This window comes from Sminthopsis crassicaudata, chromosome 5 (genome assembly GCF_048593235.1).
Source record: "Sminthopsis crassicaudata isolate SCR6 chromosome 5, ASM4859323v1, whole genome shotgun sequence".
Taxonomy (NCBI): Eukaryota; Metazoa; Chordata; class Mammalia; order Dasyuromorphia; family Dasyuridae; genus Sminthopsis; species Sminthopsis crassicaudata.
The window spans coordinates 1,136,939-1,155,626 of NC_133621.1; the positions used below are offsets into that span (position 1 = coordinate 1,136,939).

Consider the following 18,688-nt stretch of genomic DNA (forward strand, 5'->3'; position numbering starts at 1 on the left):
TGGAGAGATGCCAGAGTTGGTGCAGATACCCAGAGTTCCCAAGCCTCCCAGACAACACTGAGGAACAGGCAGAAGAGCCGCAGTGTCCTCAGGCAGTGGCAAAGGGGGCAGAGTTCGGGCTCCCCCTCCCCTAGGATCCCTACCACGCACCCCCTGCTGGGCCCGGGACCCGCTCCCTCCCAGGAGCCTTCTCGGTCTGGGCCGGACCTTGCTTCAGCCCTTCCTGTCGAGGGGGCAGCACAGTGGCTAAGGTAGCCTGGCCAGCCGGTCGGTTGGGCAGAAACCCGGGCAGAAAGTCTTCCTTCAGGGTCTCCTATCCCAAGTGTAGAACTACTCCTTCATACTGGTAAGACTGTGGCCATTTGCTGCCACATGAACAGCCGAAGGATACGAACAGGCAGTTTTCTTTTTTAATATATAACTTGAATAAACATAAATATATAGACAAATAAGAAATAAACATTAGCGCTTACTGTGTGCTAGGTACTGTGCCTGAGGCTTCGATGTCATCTTGGTGCATTCTGGACTGAAATTTTAAAAAAAGTTCTTGTTGCTGCCTTTTTTTATTTTTACAATACCTTTATTTCTCCCAGTATCCTTCCCTCTCCCCTGAACAGAGAGCCACGTGTCTTACATATTTTAAAATTTTCAATAGTCTTTTCCCAAGTCCATGTAAAAATGGTTTTCTCATTTCCATTTTTATTATTTTTTATTTAATAATAACTTGATCTTTAATAACAACTTTGTCGAAGCACTGCTGGGGCAGAGAGGTTGGATCCGGTCACCATTCCACCAACAATGTATCAGTGGCTCATTTTCTCCACCCCTCCCATTCGTCTTTATCTTTTTGTGTCATCTCAACCGGTCTGAAAGGTGGACCAGGCAGTTTTCAAAGGAGGAGTTAACGATCACGTGGAAAAAATGCTTTGAATCATTACTACTTAGAGGAAACCAAATTAAAGCAAGTTTGAGGTTGCCTTCCCCTGTCACACTGGTAAAGAGAGCAAAAAGGAGGGAGACAGACATTGGAGGGTCCGGGAAGAGCAGCACTTTCAGCTGAGAACTGCTCAGAGCTCTTCCCCCAGGTGACCTTGGGGCACAGAGCGTCACGGCTCTTTCCGGGTAGCCGGAGAGGGAGAGCTCAGCGGGGGTCCTCCCCTGGCCGGCGAGTGCTCCGTGGTAGGGAGGGGACAGGCGGAAGCTCCTGGGAAGGCCAGCTCCCGTGGAGGGGAGCGAGCAGAGCGAGGGGGAGTGGGGGGACCGCGCCGTCAGGGAGAAGGGCCCCCCTCGCCCTCCTGGGAGGCACCCGCTTTGTGGGCCTGTGTTTGGCCAGGCCGTGTGTCTGGGCCTTGAGGGGTTTGTTTTTGTTTTTTATTTGGGAACAAGCATTTCTTACCTCCAGCCCAGCCCCATCGTGGGCTCCCCAGCAGGGGAGGGACGGGCACAGGCTGCTTTGGGGGGGCCTCCATCAGGGCTCCCAGACGTCCTCCACCTTCTCCAGCATCCTGGCCAGGTAGTCAGAGGCTGCTGCGACCTAAGTGCAGTTTTACTTGAAGCAATTGAGTGCGATTCGGGGAGCTTCCCAGACTAGGGATTGCTTTACCCTGCCGGCTCAGCAGCTCTTAAACGGCCAGGCCGGGAAGGTCCCGTCTTCTCCGTTGTTGGTGGCGGGGCGGCGGGTGGCGGAGATCTGCCCCTTTTCTTTCTTCGCCCGAGGACCAGTGGTTCCCGCAGACTTGTGGAGTCCATTTTCTGACCCCTTGGCGTCGGTGAGGGCCTTCTGTCCCCTGCTCCGAGCTTCGGAGCTCTGTCTCGTGTTTCTGGGATGTGGAGCGGGTTTCCTTGGGCACGCAGCAGCCAGCTGGCTGCAGAAATGCTGACGCCTCTTGTCTGGTTTTATGGCTTTTCCTCAGGTCCGCTCCCGGGGTGGGATTGTGAGATTGTGTCGAGATGGTTCAGTCTTGGGTTGGGGCTATCTCTGGGGGACGCCATGATGGTGACACGTTTTTCTTTCGTCAGACCCCGAGCTGCTGGGCTGAAGAGGGGCCCGAGAAGAAATCCCATCAGCGATCGTCATCGTGGGGCAGCTCGGATCAGCTGAAAGAGGTGAGCGATCCCCTTGGTGGACGGGGCGGGGGGGGACAGAGGCCCCCCAGATTTAGTGTCTGGCCTGGCTCCAAGGAAGCCCGGAGAACTTTCTGGGGCGCTCTCCCCGATTCAGATCCGCCCGCCTCCTTTTGGCGCTCAGCTGATCTCAGCTTTTTTCCCCTCCCCCTTCAAATCCGTTTCCATATTTTCCCACCAGAGGCTTTGTTCCTGCCTCTGGGACCTCAGACAGGGCGGTTGAGCTCCCCCTCCTCTCCACCAGCACTTGGGCCCCCCATGATCCTCCACTGCCTGGGCTCCGGGAGTTGCTCCCTTATGTTCCCAGGGCCCCGCACCGGTGGAGGCCAAGTGGAAGGTTTCCCTCCAACTGGAGAGACCCCAAGGCCTTCTTGGTCAGGCTCCCCTCTCCTGGGCTCAGATCACGGCTCTCATGGCTGCAGTGGGGTGGGTCAGGCTAAAGGGACGACCCAATAGGAGAGATAGCTAGTCAGAGGGTCCAGGCTCTCTCCTCAGGGCAGGGCAGGATGCTCAAGGGGACATGGGGGTGATTTTGGGGAAGCTTCCAGGGCGGGAGGCCTGGGGTTAGCCTCAGATTATGAGCGGCGTGATTTGGCCCAAGTCATGTAGCCTCTGTCTTCCCTGGGGTTCTCCTCTAGAAAATGGAGCAACGGCAGGAGTAATGGCCCCCGCCCCACAGGGGCACTGAGGGAGTCTGTAAGTTACTGAATGAACCTGGTGGTGACTGGAAAATGTTTTAATAATCAAAATGTCAGACGGCATTGGTGGCCTGGAACTGGAGCCGGGGTGAATAAAAACCCTTCATGTGTGCAGTAAAAAGTGGCCTCCAATAAAAGTACATCGCAACAGACGGGCAGGGAACAGGATGGCAAGAGTAGGATCGTGGAGGAAGCGGAGCCGGAGGAGTTTGTGTGGAGAAGTCCCGGGCGGCGAGTGGGAGCCAGAGGCAAACCTCGCTTGTCCTGAGCTCACGGAGGCGTTGCGGGTGCCCCGAAGGCGTGAAGAGAAAGCCGTTGTCGGACAGCGCATGAGTCTGAAGGGGAAAGATTCGGCTGTCTCGGGGCTGGCCACAGAAGCAAAGGAAACCTCCTCAGTGGTCACGTGAGGGCGCCTGAGCTGGCCCCTTGTCCAGCGTTCCCTGAGCTCCCCTCTCAAGGTGGATGTGTGCCCGTACCTGTGTCTGGGACGAGATCGGATCTCAGCTGGACTCTGAGCGGTCAGCAGAGGGAGCACCATCTACATCCAGCGACAGCTGAGCTGGGTCGGTTTTAAATCAAATTAAATTAAAAATTAAAGTTTTTGATTTTTGTTTTGTTTTAGTTTGCTTCAGTTAGGGCTGGTCTTTATTTTGCATCAGCCACACTGATGACTCTGAACAGGTAAATCCAGCTTTCAGCATTTACTTGACACTTAGCATGGAAGAGCGCTTTTGGTTCTATGGACTGATTAATTTCTTCCCCAGGAAAGGCAACCTGGAAAACCGCACGTTTCCCCAGAGCACTCAGACACGGGTCTGGGGCCTGACTTTTATTGTAACACTGCAGCTGCATTATTTAAAGGACGGGATTTGGGCCAGAAGTTCTCTGGAGGAAAGTCTTCAGAAAGGGGATACAGGTGTCTCACCTGCCACGGCGATGGGGCCCCTCCAAATGACTCCATTTGTACAGACTGCTAGTGCCCGGCCACTCTCTCCTTTACTGTTAAAACATCACCATGACCTCGAAGAAGGGCTTCTTTTCCCACAAATAGCTGCTCACCGGCCCACTCGCTGTTTCCTGTAGGCACTCGGCCCAAGAGGAGCAGCTGAACTGGGGAGGAAGAAAGCTGGCTGAGGTCCCCGTTTCTGCCTGGGGGGCTCCCCTTCCATGTCCCCAGGTTGTCCTCTCTGTTGGGCAGAGGCCGGCTCTGGCCTCCCTTCTGTCTGTCCTTGGGGCTTGGGCTGGTGTCCGTCACCTGGGAGGCATTTCACAGATGCGGGCTGATGGGTTGATTGGTTGGGTCTCCCTTCACCCTTCGAAGACCCTGCCAGGCGTGATGGCAGATCTGTGGGTGGCGTCAGAGCTGGGGTGTCTCAGAGTGGTCTGGGTGGGGGTTGGGGATGTTGGAAGGGCTACTGCACCCGGGAGACGTGGCAGCAGCAATAGGCCAGCGAACCACTGTGGGATCACGTGGCTGTCAGACCACCAAAATTGCTCAGCACGAGTCACTTGTGAATCTCATGACAGCTCATTGTCCCTGTCTTATATGAGGAAGCTGAGGATCCACTTCCCATGGTCATGCTGAGCTGGGACTTGGACCTGGACGCACTCTTGGCCCCGTTGCAGAGCCAGTCCTTAGGCGGGAGCCCGGAGAGGCTGGGAATGAGTGGTCACTTGTCTGGTCGGAAGGAGGAGCCGAGCCTCCAAGATACACTGAGTGTTTGGGTGGGCAGAGCAGCTTGTGGGCCTCTGGGGTGGCAGGGAGGCCAGAGGTTTTACCTTGGACACCCCCAGGCAAGAGTCCCCAGCAGCCCAGGGACCCCGTTTTGAAGTCCGGGCTAGCTCCTCTGAAGGGTCCGGAATAAATCCTTGCCCCATGTTGGGCGCCAAATTGTATTGTTCTGATTGTCTCTCAGTTGTTATCCTTCTCTGGAAGGAGGTTTCTTTTCTGTATAATCTTTTCCTCCAAGAGTGTGGGATTGCTGGACTTGTGAATCCATGGGATGTTTTCTCTTTGACTCAATACAGACTGCTGTCCCAACTTTATGTCCCAGTCTAGACTGCTCTTCAGACTCATTGTTGCCTTCTTTTATCCTTGCAGAGAATGGGCTTGTGAGAACTCCTACAGCCAATGAACTTGGTCCTTTTAAAGGTGCAAACTCCTTTAAATGTGTAAACTCCTTTTCAGAAGTCTGAAGGTGTAAACTTTTTTTTTCCCCCTGAAGCTGGGGTTAAGTGACTTGCCCAGGGTCACACAGCCAGGAAGTGTTAAGTGTCTGAGACTAGATTTGAACTTGGATCCTCCTGAATTCAAGGCTGGTGCTCTATCCACTGCGCCACCTAGCTGCCCCTGTAAACTCCGTTTAAAGGTTTGAACTAAAGGTGTGAATTCTGAGCTAGAGAATTGTTTAGACAACCTGAGTTAGCACCTTGTAATCCTAACATCTCCCCCTTTCTTTTGATTTAGAACATAGGGTGGTCATGGCCTTGAAACATAAATCTGTCAATATGGGAGGCATTACACATAATTATATAGATTACATAAACACATAGTAACATAACACATGCTAGAAGTATGTAACAAATAACATGATCAAATAATCATAAATTGAGAATTTATAAATGTCCATAAGTCCATTGTCCATTAGTCTCATCTTGTGTTAGGAAGTCCAATGATTCCTGCTGGTTTTAAAGTTCTTTAACAGTCTTCTTATCAGCCATGCTCTTTCAGTGTCAGATGTTTCTTAGATTTTCTCCTTTGTTTTGAGGTCTTTCTCTTTTTCTGTCTCTCTTTGATGGACAAGGTGAATACGACTTGTTGGCACTCATCTGATTCCTTCTCCTGCTGAAGCAAACCTTCTCCCCCAGGCAGTTAACCGATCTGGTCCCTTCCATTCACCACTTTCTGGATCTCTCCACATCACCTGGCGATTATCTAAGGACAGTGGAGCTGCTTGCACTAGACACCGCTCTTCGGGTGGATTATAAAACCTGTCTGCTGGAGCCAGTGCATCTTTGTCAAAAATTAGAAAATTAAACTAAATTTAGAAGTTCTCTAGGGCTACTTGTGTCTCCCCCTTCTTTTGTTTTTGGAGGAGTGTTTTAATGTCTCTGTTTCTTCTCTCTACTATTGCCTGACCTTGCAGATTAAAAGGTATTCCAGTGGTATGTAAAATCTTATACTGTGCACAAAAGTGCGCAAAATCTTTAGAACTATATGCAGGTCCATTATCTGTTTTTATTTCTTATGGCACACCCATAATTGCAAATGCTTGGATAAGGAATTCAGTGACCATTCGGGCTGTCTCTTTTGCTGTTGGCACTGCAAAAGTGAATCCTGAAAAGGTATCTACCACCACGTGGATAAAAGACAGATGACCAAAAGATTGATAGTGGGTCACATCCATTTGGTCTCAAACCACGAGGATTCTTCCCTGGAGGGAGTGTAGGAGCGTGGAAAGGAAGACAAGCTGTACAGCCATTTACTATGCTCCTAGCTTCCTCTCTTGTTATTCCAAATTGTAAACATAAAGCTTGAGCAGTCTGATGATATTTAGAATGAGATTCTTGTGCTTCCTGAAATAAAGGACTACTGGCTAGCATGGTGAGAAGGCTATCTGCCTTTGAATTTCCATCAAAAATAGGACCTGGAAGTCCACTATGTGAGTGGACATGCAAGATATAAATCTTGCCTGGATGTTTTCTCACTTGGTCTTGAAGTTCCTTAAAGAGCTGATAAATATTAGAGGCTGCAAATTTTATTTGGGCTGTGGCAATTCTTTGTATACACCTACTGAATAGGCTGAATCAGTAATTATATTTACGTCTCCTGGGTAATAAGTAAGAGCTAGCATGATAGCAAATAATTCATTCTACTGAATGGACTGAAAAGGAGTCCTGACTACTCTCTTTATGGTTAAATCATGAGAGTATACAGCACAAATATTTTCTTTGGAGGTGTCTGTAAAGATTGTTGGTCCTTTAAGAGGAACCTTAGAAACCTTTTCTTCAAAAATCCATCGCCAATTATGTAGTAGCCGGGTTATCTTTAATGGAGATCCATGTGCAAAATTTGGAGCTGTAGCCAATAAAATTTGCCATTCTGGGATGGTCTCACAGCATGCATTAATTTGTGCGTTAGTATAGAATGTGTATATTTTTTCAGGACTTATTCCAGATAATTGTATTACTCTCTTGATAGCCTTTAATAAAATCCTAGCCACAGGCACTGGGTAAGGAGTAAGCCTTTGTTCTGGTTGTGCTGGGAGGTTCACCCACTCAATCACACTGTCTCCTTGATGAAGGACTGCTGTGGGTGCCTCTTTTGTAGCAAAAACTGATATTTCCAAGGGTTTTTGAGTGACTCTTTCAACCACATTGGATAAAGCCAGTTCAAATTGTCTCAAAGCCTCTTGAGCTTCTTTTGTAAGCTGGTGTGGTGAATTTAAAGCACTGTCTCCCCTTAAAATGTCATATAGAGGTTGTAGTTGATTGGTAGTTAAGCCTAACACTGGACGCATCCATTGGATATCTCCTATTAATTTTTGAAAGTCATTTAAGGTGTTCAACTTCTCTGTTCTTAAAGAAAGCTTTTGTACTGTGAGTGTCTTAGGATATACTTCAGATCCTAAATATTGAAAAGGAGCATGTCTTTGAATTTTTTCTGTAGCTATATGCAGTTTGTAGTACTTTAGTGTTTCCATGGTCTTTTGTAGACATGCTTCTAACATTTGTTCCTCAGGTGCACATCCCAAAATATCATCCATGTAATGTAACAATATTACTTTTGGAAAGGCTTTTCTTACTGGAGCAAGAGCAGCAGCAACATACATTTGGCACATAGTAGGGCTGTTTTTCATTCCCTGTGGCAAAACTGTCCATTCATATCTTTTATAAGGCTCAGCCAAATTAACACTAGGCACTGAAAAAGCAAATCTTTTCATATCCTCCTTATCTAGAGGGATAGAATAGAAACAATCCTTAATGTCTGTAACCCATAGAAGCCATTCTCTTGGCAACTGAGTAGGAGATGGAAGTCCAGCCTGAAGAGTTCCCCTAGTTTCCATCTGTTCATTTACTCTTCTTAGATAGTTAACATCCTCCATTTTCCAGATTTCTTTTTCACCACAAATACTGGGGAATTCCAAGGACTTAGAGAAGGCCGCAAGTGTCCTTGGTCAAGTTGTTCTTGCACTATGTCTAATAAGGCCTGAATTTTATCACTTCTTAAGGGCCACTGTTCTACCCACACTGGTGAATCAGTCTTCCCCTGAATAGGAACTGGTGAAAGTGCAGGTAGGCCTTCAACAGCAGCCCTGCCTAAAAAGCCGAAGTGCTTATTTGTAATCCTATCTGCTGTAAAATGTCTCTTCCCCACAGATTGATGGAGATTTTTTCAACCACAAAAGGAGTAAAAGCTCCTGTTTCTCCTTCAAATACCCATCTCAAAGGCCTAGCACCAACTTCTGCTGCTATTGATCCTCCCACCCCAGACATGTAGGTGTCTGCTTTAATCTTTGGCCAGTGACTGGGCCAATTGGCACCTCTAATAACTGTACGATCTGCACCCGTGTCTACCAATCCTTCAAATGGTATTCCGTTTATATAAATAGTAAGCATAGGTCGGTCAGCTGTCACAGCTGCTGTCCAATATATTCCTGGATTTTGTTCATTGGAGTCAAAATCTAGGCGACTATCACTAGGTTGCTTATTAGGGGTCCGTAACAATAAGCCTGATGCTACTACTTCTCCTGGTTGATAAATCACACGTTGTCTGCCTGTGTTAGTGACTGGGATATTAGATACACGTTCTCCAGTCTCCCACATCAGTGTATGGATGGACACTGTTTTGTAGGCACTCTCAGAAGGTGAAATGGTCAAGCCTACTGTGCCTGGAGGCAAAGGATCCATAGGCTCAACAGGAACAGATTTCACTTCTCCAGGGAGTATCTCGGTAGTCTCTACTGCACACAACTCTATTTTTCCTAATTTCAATCCCTGTCTTCCATCTGATTGCCTTTTGGCTGATTGATCATGTCTTAAAATTCTCTGGATGTAACCTCGGCTGCCATCATGCCCCATCTGGGGGGATGAAGCTGGGCCCCGCCTCTCATTTCCCTGGGTCAATCTACATTCAGAAGCCCAGTGGAGACTCTTGTGACATTTTGGACATGGGGTTTTAGGTCTTCTCTCACCCTGTCTTCTCACTGTATCTCCATACCTACACTGAGCTCTTAGATGTCCAATTTTTCCACATTGAAAACATCGCCGAGTTTCTCTAGAAGGCCCTTGCCAGGAAGGACCCTTCTTTCCACATTCATCATTGTCCGGGTGTAAAAAGCATTTGTTCCCACTGTAGCACAGCGTCTTATGATCTCCTCTAAAGGAGCATCTTTGTCTGATCCCCATATAATTATTTTGCAAATCTCATTGGCATTTTCCTTAGCCAGATGTCTGGTCATTATTTCTGTAGCTGCATTTTCTCCAATAGTTCTTTTGACAGCAGTTTGCAAACGTCCCACAAAATCTGCAAAAGGTTCATTGGGACCTTGCTGTATTTTAGTGAAAGCCTCTCCCTGATCTTTCTATCCAGGAAGGACACCCCAAGCTTTTATTGCAGCCTTAGCAGTTTGCTCATACACTGTCATGGTATAATTAATCTGTTCTGAATTCTCTCCATAGTGACCTTCACCAGCTAAGTGCTCAAAAGTGAATTGTGTGTTAAATCCTATTTCCAAATTGCATCTGACTTGGATCTTACATAATTCATGAAACTCCACAAGCCACAATAAGTTTTGTCCAGGTTCCAGACATGTCCTTGCTATGGATTTCCAATCATTCGGGGTTAGGACTTCATAAGACAAACCATCTAGTAACCTTTTAACATAAGCTGATGTAGCCCCATAAAAGGTACAACCTTTTTTCAAATCTTTAATTTTATTCAGATCTAAAGGTGTATATCTTCTCCTTTTTTTACCTACAGAGTCAATCTCTTCAATCACAGGATATGCATGTATAAAATCACTTATATCCTGTCCTTCTCTCTTAGCTTTAACCAATGCTTTTTCTAATCTTGTCATAGGCTTAGGCTTCTTCACAGGCAATTCTGTTTCTGTTTCTGCCTCTTCCCCTCCTCCTTCTTCCTCCACCCCTGAAGGGTTAATTGAGGGAGGAGATGGGAAATGCTCCTGTTGCTCAGAATTACTTAACTCCATTGTTATCTGATTCTTCCTTTTCACCTAATTTAGTTGGATCCTCCCCCTCTGGCTCTTTCTTTTTCTTTAATCTAATACTTACATAATTTCTTTTATTTATTTATTTATTTATTTATTTATTTTATTCATTTTTCCAAATTATCCCCTCCACTCCCTCCCCCCCCCCCCCCCCCCGCCATGGCAGGCAATCCCATACATTTTACATGTGTTACAGTAAAACCTAGATACAACATATGTGTGTAAATACCATTTTCTTGTTGCACATTAATTATTAGCTTCCGAAGGTATAAGTAACCTGGGTAGATAGACAGTAGTGCTAACAATTTACATTCGCTTCCAAGTGTTCCTTCTCTGGGTATAGTTATTTCTGTCCATCATTGATCAACTGGAAGTGAGTTGGATCTTCTTTACTTACATAATTTCTTAAAGCCACTTGAATTAAATTGTATGTATGAAGTGTATCTTTTGAAATTAAGTTTGGTTTGGAATTGTAGTGTTCTCCTAGTTGCTCTCTCCTACTAATTTCCACTCATCTAAATCTAGTTCTTTTTCCAAAGAAAAATAAGGACATATGACCTGCACAGTTTTTAAAAGTTCAGTAATCTCCTCCAAAATTATAATCAATCCTTGGCTTTTCATATCCTTGACATTGTTCTCTAAACATTTTCCTTGAACAGAAACAGAAGGCTGTTTTCTAAACATTTGCCCCATTTCACTGAAATTCTACTTTAGCTCTTTAACAAAGTTTCCTTGTTACTCACGCTTATTTCTGCGTCAGAGAGACTTTTCCACGGAGATCTAGATCAAAGGCTTTTCCACTGGAATCAGGATCGTGTCTGTCCCTGTTCAGGTGCCAAATTGTGAAGTCCGGGCTAGCTCCTCTGAAGGGCTCGGAATAAGTCCTTGCCCCACGTTGGGCCCCAAATTGTAATGTTCTGATTGTCTCTCAGTTGTAATCCTTCTCTGGGAGGAGGTTTCTTTTCTGTATAATCTTTTCCTCTGGAGCAGGTTTTTTGAGAGGCTTCTGGAGCCTTCCCCTCCAAAAGTGTGGGATTGCTGGACTTGTGAATCCACGGGACGTTTTCTCTTTGACTCAATACAGACTGCTGTCCCAACTTTATGTCGCGGTCTAGACTGCTCTTCAGACTCAATGTTGCCTTCTTTTATCCTTGCAGAGAATGGGCTTGTGAGAACTCCCATAGCCAATGAACTTTTTAAAGGTGTAAACTCCTTTTCAGAAGTCTGAAGGTGTAAACTTCTTTTAAAGGTTTGAACTAAAGGTGTGAATTTTGAGCTAGAGAATTGTTTAGACAACCTGAGTTAGCACCTTGTAATCCTAACACCCCATGGCCCTGTGCCTGTTTGCATGCTGGGAGCCAGGACGGTATGTGGCCAGAGGGCAGCTCCATTCACCTACATCTCCTTGTTTCTCCAGCAGATCGCCAAGCTGAAGCAGCAGCTCCAGCGTGGCAAGCAGAGCAGTGGCCGGCACGGGCACCGAGACAAGGACCGGCACTCCCCCCTGCACGGTCATCCCACGGCCAGCAGCCAGACGCAGGTGAGCAGGGGGCTGCGATCTGCAGCCGGGGACAGGATCCCTGTGGGGAAGCCGGGGCTCTTGTAGGAGAAGGCTTGGGCTGCTCGATTGCTGCTTCGTCTTAAATCTGTTTTTGACGCCCAGGGCCCTGAGAAAGGAAGAACGGCTTCTAGGCTGGCCTCAGACCTACAGTGGGACCCCGGGCAGGGCGCCTTCTCACTGCCTCAGTATTTTCAGCTTGACGGTGGGGGTCGTAGCACTGATCGCCAGCATTGTTGGGAAGGTCAGACGAGCTAGGATGTGTGCAGTGCTTTGAGGACATTAGAGTATTTCCAAAATCTTCAGAATGCAGTGAGACTTGTTATCACTTCTGAATCAGCCTTGATCATTAGTGGAAAACTTTAAAGATTTTCTTTACAAGGTGTCCATTTAAATGTAGCCAAAACTCACAGCTCACACCATATACTAAGATAAGGTCAAAATGCGAACCCAGTTTACATATAGAGGGTGATACCATGAGCAAATTAGGGAGAATGGAAGGGTTTCCCTGTCAGATCTATGGGGGAGGAAAGAATTTAGGGCCAAACAAAAAATATAGAGAGCATTATGATATGTAAAACAGAGAATTTAATTTAAACAAGATTGTTACATTCAAAAAGTTTTTGCATGAGCAAAACCAATGCAGCTAAGATTAGAAGGAAAGCAGAAAGCTGAAAACAATTTTTACAGCCCGTGTCCCCGATAAAGATCTTGTTTTTCAAATATAGAGAATTGATTCACATTTATAATAATACAAATCATTTACAATTGATAAATGGCCAAAAGATAGAACACGAGGTTTTCAGACAAAGAATCAAAGCCATCTGTCACCGGATAAAAATACCCTAAATCACTATTGATTAGAGAAATTCAAACAACTCCGAGGGACCACGTCGTGTCTGCCAGATTGGCTAATACCGAAGTGAAGGAAATTGTCGCATGTCGGAAGGAGCGTGAGGAAATTGGATGACTGTTGCGTTGTTGGAGCGGTTCTGATCCAGCTTTCTGGAGAGCAGCTTGGAACCGTGCCCCGAAGGGGATCAAGTGCGTCCCTTTTGATCCACTAATACCTCTGCTAGGTCTGCATCCCAGAGAGATCATAAAGAAGGGAAAGGAGCCATCTGGACCATACTGACGGCAGCTTCCCCATCAGTTGTGGAACAGCTGGACGAGCTGTGGTGTGATTGCAAGGGATATTATGGTGCTATAAGAAAGGGTGAGAAGAAAGAGTTCAGAAAAACCCGAGAAAACGGACAGGGACTGATGGGAAGTGAAGTGAGCGGATCCGGGCGAGCATTGGACACAGTCACAGCAACGTTGGTCAGTGAAGAATGAAGAGTGGGACTGACTCAGCTGTTCTCAGCAGGACCCTGATAGGCCATTCCCGAGGGGCTCAGGAGGAAGCACAAGGCAGCCTCCGAGAAGGACCAGAGGGAATTGGAATGCAGATGGAAGCTTCCTCCCTCCTCCCTGTCCCTCCCTTCTCTTCCTCTCTCCCTTTTTCCCTTCTTCCTTCTCTCCTTCCCCCTTTTTACTCTTCTTCTCCCTTTTTCCCTTCCCCCCTCCCTCCCTCTCTTGCCTCTATCCCTGCATGCCTCCCTTTCTCCTTCCCTTGGTTTTTCTTCCACAAAATGACTGATATGGAAATATGGTTCACATGATTGCACGTGGATGATCTAGATGGAATTTGCTCACTGTCTCTGGAAGGGGATAGAATTTGGAATGTCCTTAAAAAAAAAAAAAAGATGTTAAAAACTGCTTTTACATGTCCATGGGGGAAAATGCTTTTAAAGGAGGAGAGTCTCCATTTAATAGAGCGGGCTGTAGCGCTGAGGGGGAAGCTCGGTTCCATCTGTGGCCCTTCCTTGCTGTGGATCACGCGGGTGGTTTTCCTGAGGGTCCATTTCGTCCTCTGGTCGGGGGAGGTTGTCCTCTTTGGAGTCCCAGCCTTCCCTAGGAGTGTTGGGAGGTGGGTGTGGCCAAGCTGGCTCAGGGGCAGCTCCATGACCTGTCCCTGGTCCTCAGGTGGAAGGCCGGGATGGCGATGGCCGCTTTCTTTCCCAAGATCACCGTTCCTTGGGCCGGCCTGCTCACCTGCCCATTCAATAAGCAGGAACTTTTCAGGGGATTTGAAAACAGAATTTGAAGGGGTTATTCTGGGGGGATGCCCTTAGACGTCCACCCTCCTTCTAGGCCTGGTGTGTATTAGTGGTGACCCCCTTCTGTAAGCTCTTACCACTGATCTTTGTTTTCCCCATGTCCTAGTTTGGGGTGCGTCTCCCCTTCCCACAGTTAACTTTTGAAGGCCCAGACCCCTCCTCCTTGACCAAACATACGTGGTGCTGATGGACACCGGCCCAGAGGAAGAGGGGTTGGGAGTGGTCCGTGCCCCATTTCTGCTCCAGAAGAGGCCGGTGAATCCCTCCTCCCGAGACTGATCCGCGCCCCTAGGAGGGCCGAACCCCCCAGACTCTCAGCGCTCTGTCCTCCACATGCTTCCTGAGCTCCATGTGGGCTAATTTGGGTCATGGAAGGGACCCTGAGAGTGGCTACAGGGGATGAACCGACAGAGGCCAGAAGCAGGCCGGGCCCAGGGGCCTGACGCCCACCCCCCGAGCTCATGCTGCTTGTCTTTTCAGGCTGCCGGCTCCAAGTGTGCCTCCGGGCCCAAGTCAGCTGTGTCCCGGGTGCCCTGCAGCGTCGAAGGGATCAGCCCGGAGCTGGAGAAGGTGTTCATTAAGGACAGCAGCGCCAGGGAGGAAGGGGGCAAGGTGAGAGAAAGGGTGGGGGGCAAGCGGGAAGGGGGCAAGAGACAATGGGGGAAAGAGGGAAACAAGTGAAGGGCAAGGGGGGGGTGGACAAGATCTGAAGAGGCTCAGAGTGCTGCAGGCCTGTTCCTAGTCTCTTCTCTGCTGGAGGCAGGGCTCCAGGGGGCCTGCCCTGAGCTCCGTCCCCAGACAGCCCTATTGGGGAGACTCGCACTTTAGCCCACCTGGCTGGGATGGAGGCGCCTTGTTTGGTGTGGTGCACTCTGAGCCGTGTCTCCTGGGCCCCTTGTCCCCTGTGCCCCTTTATCCCTCAGGCCCCTCATCCCCAGGGTGCCTCGTCTCCTGTGCCTCTGAAGGCACCCCAGGGGAGCTGGCTCCAGAGAACTTGTCCCTTTGGGAAGGACACAACCGCCATGCCTTCTCCTGCGGGTCCTGGGTGGGAGGTTGCCCCATTTGTTGGCATGGGTGGTATCTGAGGGGCCAGGGGGCTGGCTCTGGCTCAGTGGCAGGGGAGCTCTGACTCCCCACTCCCGCTGCTCAAATAAATTCCTCCTCCATAAAATCGGGCCTGACTTGACACCCCTAAAGCCTCTTCCGGGTCTGGAGTTCCACGAACGTCCCCCTTGTTTTGGGGAGAGAGAGCAGGGGCTGCCTTGGGTGGGGAGACGGACCCGAGTGTTTGAAAGGGAAGCCTGGTTTCTAAGCGACTCCGCCAGTTGGTGCAGAACACCTGCCCTGGGCCGGGCGCCATCTCTTCGGGCTCCCCTCTGTAGTGCACTTGGCCACAATCCGTGGAGTCATTGCGTCATGCTCTCCGGCAGCCCCCAGCCTCCGTGATGGGAGAGCGGACCCCGGCTCCCTGTTACCTCGGGACCTGCCCACTGGGCTCCACAAGACCCTCCCACCTGGGGCCCTCAGCTGTGAAGGGGTGTCGGGAGGGCCCAGGGGCCTTCCCGGCAGCTCAGCCCAGGCCTCGTGTCCAAATATGGGATTCAAAGACGCGGTGTTTTCCCTTTTTGCCCTCTCTGCGCTTTGGGGCTTTCCGAGAGCTTTAAGACGCTTCCCACTTGAAGAAGGGGCCGAAGGGGGCCGCAGGGCGAGGGCCGGGGCTCCTGATGAGGTTTCGACTCAGCTTTTCCCCATGAGGGGAAACCTGACTGAAGAAGTCCAGCTTAGGGACCGACTCAGGCTTTCTCCGAGATTCATCTGCCGGCTTTCTTGTGCGATCATGTGGGCAGAATGCCCGGGACCCCTTAGAGCTGGGGCAGTGGGGGTTGGCAAGAGAGCTGTGCTCTCTGCTCGGCCTCAGTGCGCTACGGGAATGGAGACGAGTGAACAAGGAGCACGTGGTCCCTTGTTGGCCAGAGACCCCAAGTGGACGGTGCTTCTGGGGGTCGGCTCCCTGACCGTCCCAGATGTGAGCGACCTCTTGGGGTGCTGTTTGCGTTCCAGCCCCTGGACGTCCCCGATGGCCGTCGCGCCCCGCCGCCCGCCCAGTACCGCAGCAGCAGCAGCGGCACCCGCAGCGTAGACACGCAGACGCCGTCGGTGCCGGAGCGCAGCAGCAGCTGCAGCAGCAGCCACTCGCCCTGCGTGTCTCAGGACGGCAGCCCGTGTTCCACCGAAGACTTGCTCTACGACCGTGACAAAGGTGAGGGGGCCGGGCGCTGCCTCGGGCTGAGCGGCCCTCACGGGAGCTTCTTTCTCTTGGGGGGCAGCGGCGGGGTGCGGGGAGGGCTCTCCTAGCTGCGGCAGCCTTCCCTGTCATTTCAGGTAAGGGTTCTAGAATGAGATTTGGGCTAGCCCTTCCCCCGGCTCCTTTCTCCAGTGGCAGAACCCTAGTACCCCTCCGGGGTCTGTGCCCACCAGCCCTGGGACTTAACTTTTATTAATTAAAGATGAATGGGAAATTCATCATGATAATGGTAATGTGTGTAATGTGTGCTGGCCATCTTTCTTCCTCCGAGGCAGCGGGCCTTCCCACACACACTTCGGAAAGCTCTGAGGTGGGGTTCTGGGGCTAGCCCTTTCTGGCGCCCAGGCTACCCATCTCTCCGCCACACTCAGGAGCCTCCCCACGTGGCCTAAGTGTATGGCCGTGTGGGCCTTTGGGAAGCCAATGCAGGGGACTGGTGCCGGGGCTTGAAGCCCGTCAGACCCCTCCCTCTTCTTCCTCTGGCTGTCCGCTTGCTGGCCAAGTGCCCTTCGGGGCTGAGTAGTGGGCTGGGCGCTGACCCAGAGGCCCCGGGTGAGCCCTTGCGGGCAGGATCCTGACCGGACCCAAGGCCAGGGGCATTTCTGCTGGGGTAGTTTCTGGCGCTCTTGGTGCCCGGGGAGGCGCCCTCACCGTCTGGAGCGCTTGGGGTTTTGTTCTGAAGAGGCCCACGAGGGGTAGCCGGTCTTCTCACATGACGGTGACCAGCTCGTCCAGCGTCTCCTGACGGGGCGGGTTTGTGACATGGCCGCCCTCCTCCCGGGAAGGTCCGCGCCTCCTCAGAGCTCCCCGGGAGCTTGGAACCGCAGCTTTTGGGGGCACTTCAGGGGCAGAACCTTTCCTCCCAGGCCGATGTCCCCTGGGAACTGCCACCGCACCTGGGTCCGGGACTTGCCTCTGGCCGCTGGAGGGGCGCGTTTAGGAAGGGGCTTCGGGAGCCTCACTTCTGGGGTGTTAAGGGAGGGAATGGTCGAGGCAGGATTACCCTCAGCCCCTCTCCCTCCGGGGCGGCTGCGCTCCCCACCGTCCGGCCAGCCCCCCTGCGCGGGGGTCGGACAAGGCGCTCCCCCTTAGCATTGTCTGAAGACCGACCTGGGGGGCAGTGCTGGACTCCCCGGCAAAGCTGGCCCTGGGCGGTCTCGGTGAGGGGGAATGTGGCTTCTGGGCCCAGGGCGCGAGGCCCGGCCTCTTCCCTGGGGCTGGGTCAGGGCTGCCGGGGACAGAACGGACCGATGGACGCGGCCCCGACGAGGCCCGGCTACACACCAGGAGCCGGGACTCTTTCGCCTCCCCCAGCATTAGCCCAGGGGCTGCCCCAGCGGGACATCGGAACCAATTGGAAGCAGACCCGAAGGCCCGAGAGCCCGTGCCTAGCCCAGGGCTTCGGAACCAGAGCCGAAGGAGCCCAGGCTGAAGCAGAGGAAGGAGCCTGACTCCTGGTGTGCGCATTTAGGGCTCCAGCCTCGCCCTAGCCCAGAGCGGCCGAGCCAGACCCGAAGGAGCCCAGACCGGAGGGCCCGTGCCTAGCCCAGGGCTTCGGAACCAGAGCCGAAGGAGCCCAGACTCTCCCTCAGCCCACGCAGGGGAACCAGGCTGAAGCAGAGGAAAGAGCCCGACTCCTGGTGTGCGCATTTAGGGCTCCAGCCTCTCCCTAACCCAGGGCAGCCGAGCCAGACCGAAGGAGCCCACCGGCCTTGGCCCAGGAGCGCGGCCCTCAGGGCTCACTTCCTGCCCCCGGGGGCGTGCTGGGGGCCTGGCCGGGAGAGATGGAAGGCGGGAGACCGCCGGGGCCCGAGGGACAGCGGACCGGGCAGCCACCTCCGGCGCCAGGTGCAGGCTCCCAGTTGGCGAAGGCCCCCAGCTGCCCAGGGCTCTGGGGCCCCGGAGCACCAGAGCTGCTCCTGCGTGGGGATTGCCCTCGGCTCCGTGACAGCGCCTTCAAAGGAGTCCTTGACTGAGCGTGAAGAGAGCTTGGGGGCCTTGGGGGGATGGGCGGGAGAGGGGACAGGTCAGTGAGGGGGCTGGGTCAGCAGAGGGGGATCTCCTTCCACCCGTGTGGGGGGCGGAGCCGCCGCGGGGTGGGGGCGTGGCCAGCGGAGGGAGCAGAGGGCGAGTGAAGGCCTGGAGCCCCAGTGTGAGGGGGCGGTGGGGAGGCCCATTTGTGAGGGTCAGCCGGTCTTGGGGAGGAGGAGCGTTCTCCGACCTTCCTCCTGGCCCGAGGCATATAGTGGGAGGGGCGCCCAGAGAGAGCCAAGGTCTCCAGGCCAAGATCCGCCCTCAGCCCATGGAACCTCCAGCCGGCCCTTCCCAGAGTGCCCCGGGCCGAACCTCGCAGCCTGGAGCCCTTTGGCACCCGGAAGCCTGAGGAGCTTTTATCCGAGTCCCCTGGTCAGATTATGTCGGCCCGGTCCGGTCCAGCCTTCCCCAACCCGGAGGTTTCGGGGGTCCCGCAGGCCCGGGGCCAGAGCGCCCCCTGTGCCGGGCCGCCCGTGTGGGCCCTCCCGCCGCCCCTTGCTGCTGGCGATCCGAGGATGCTCCAGGCGCCCCCTCTGGAGGCTCTCCCCGCGGCAGGGAGTCAGCGGGAGCTCTGCCTC

The 18,688-nt window shown here is 51.9% G+C and overlaps 1 protein-coding gene across 1 annotated transcript in view; it reads left to right on the top strand.

The window, feature by feature from the left end:
* GLCCI1 (glucocorticoid induced 1) overlaps window positions 1-18,688 on the top strand; it is a 43,013-nt gene that overhangs the window by 16,815 nt on the left and 7,510 nt on the right. The window contains exons 3-6 of the mRNA XM_074271047.1: window positions 2,020-2,106; window positions 11,472-11,594; window positions 14,252-14,383; window positions 15,833-16,031. Coding sequence (XP_074127148.1) covers window positions 2,020-2,106; window positions 11,472-11,594; window positions 14,252-14,383; window positions 15,833-16,031 — 541 coding nt within the window. The remainder of the gene's footprint in view (window positions 1-2,019; window positions 2,107-11,471; window positions 11,595-14,251; window positions 14,384-15,832; window positions 16,032-18,688) is intronic.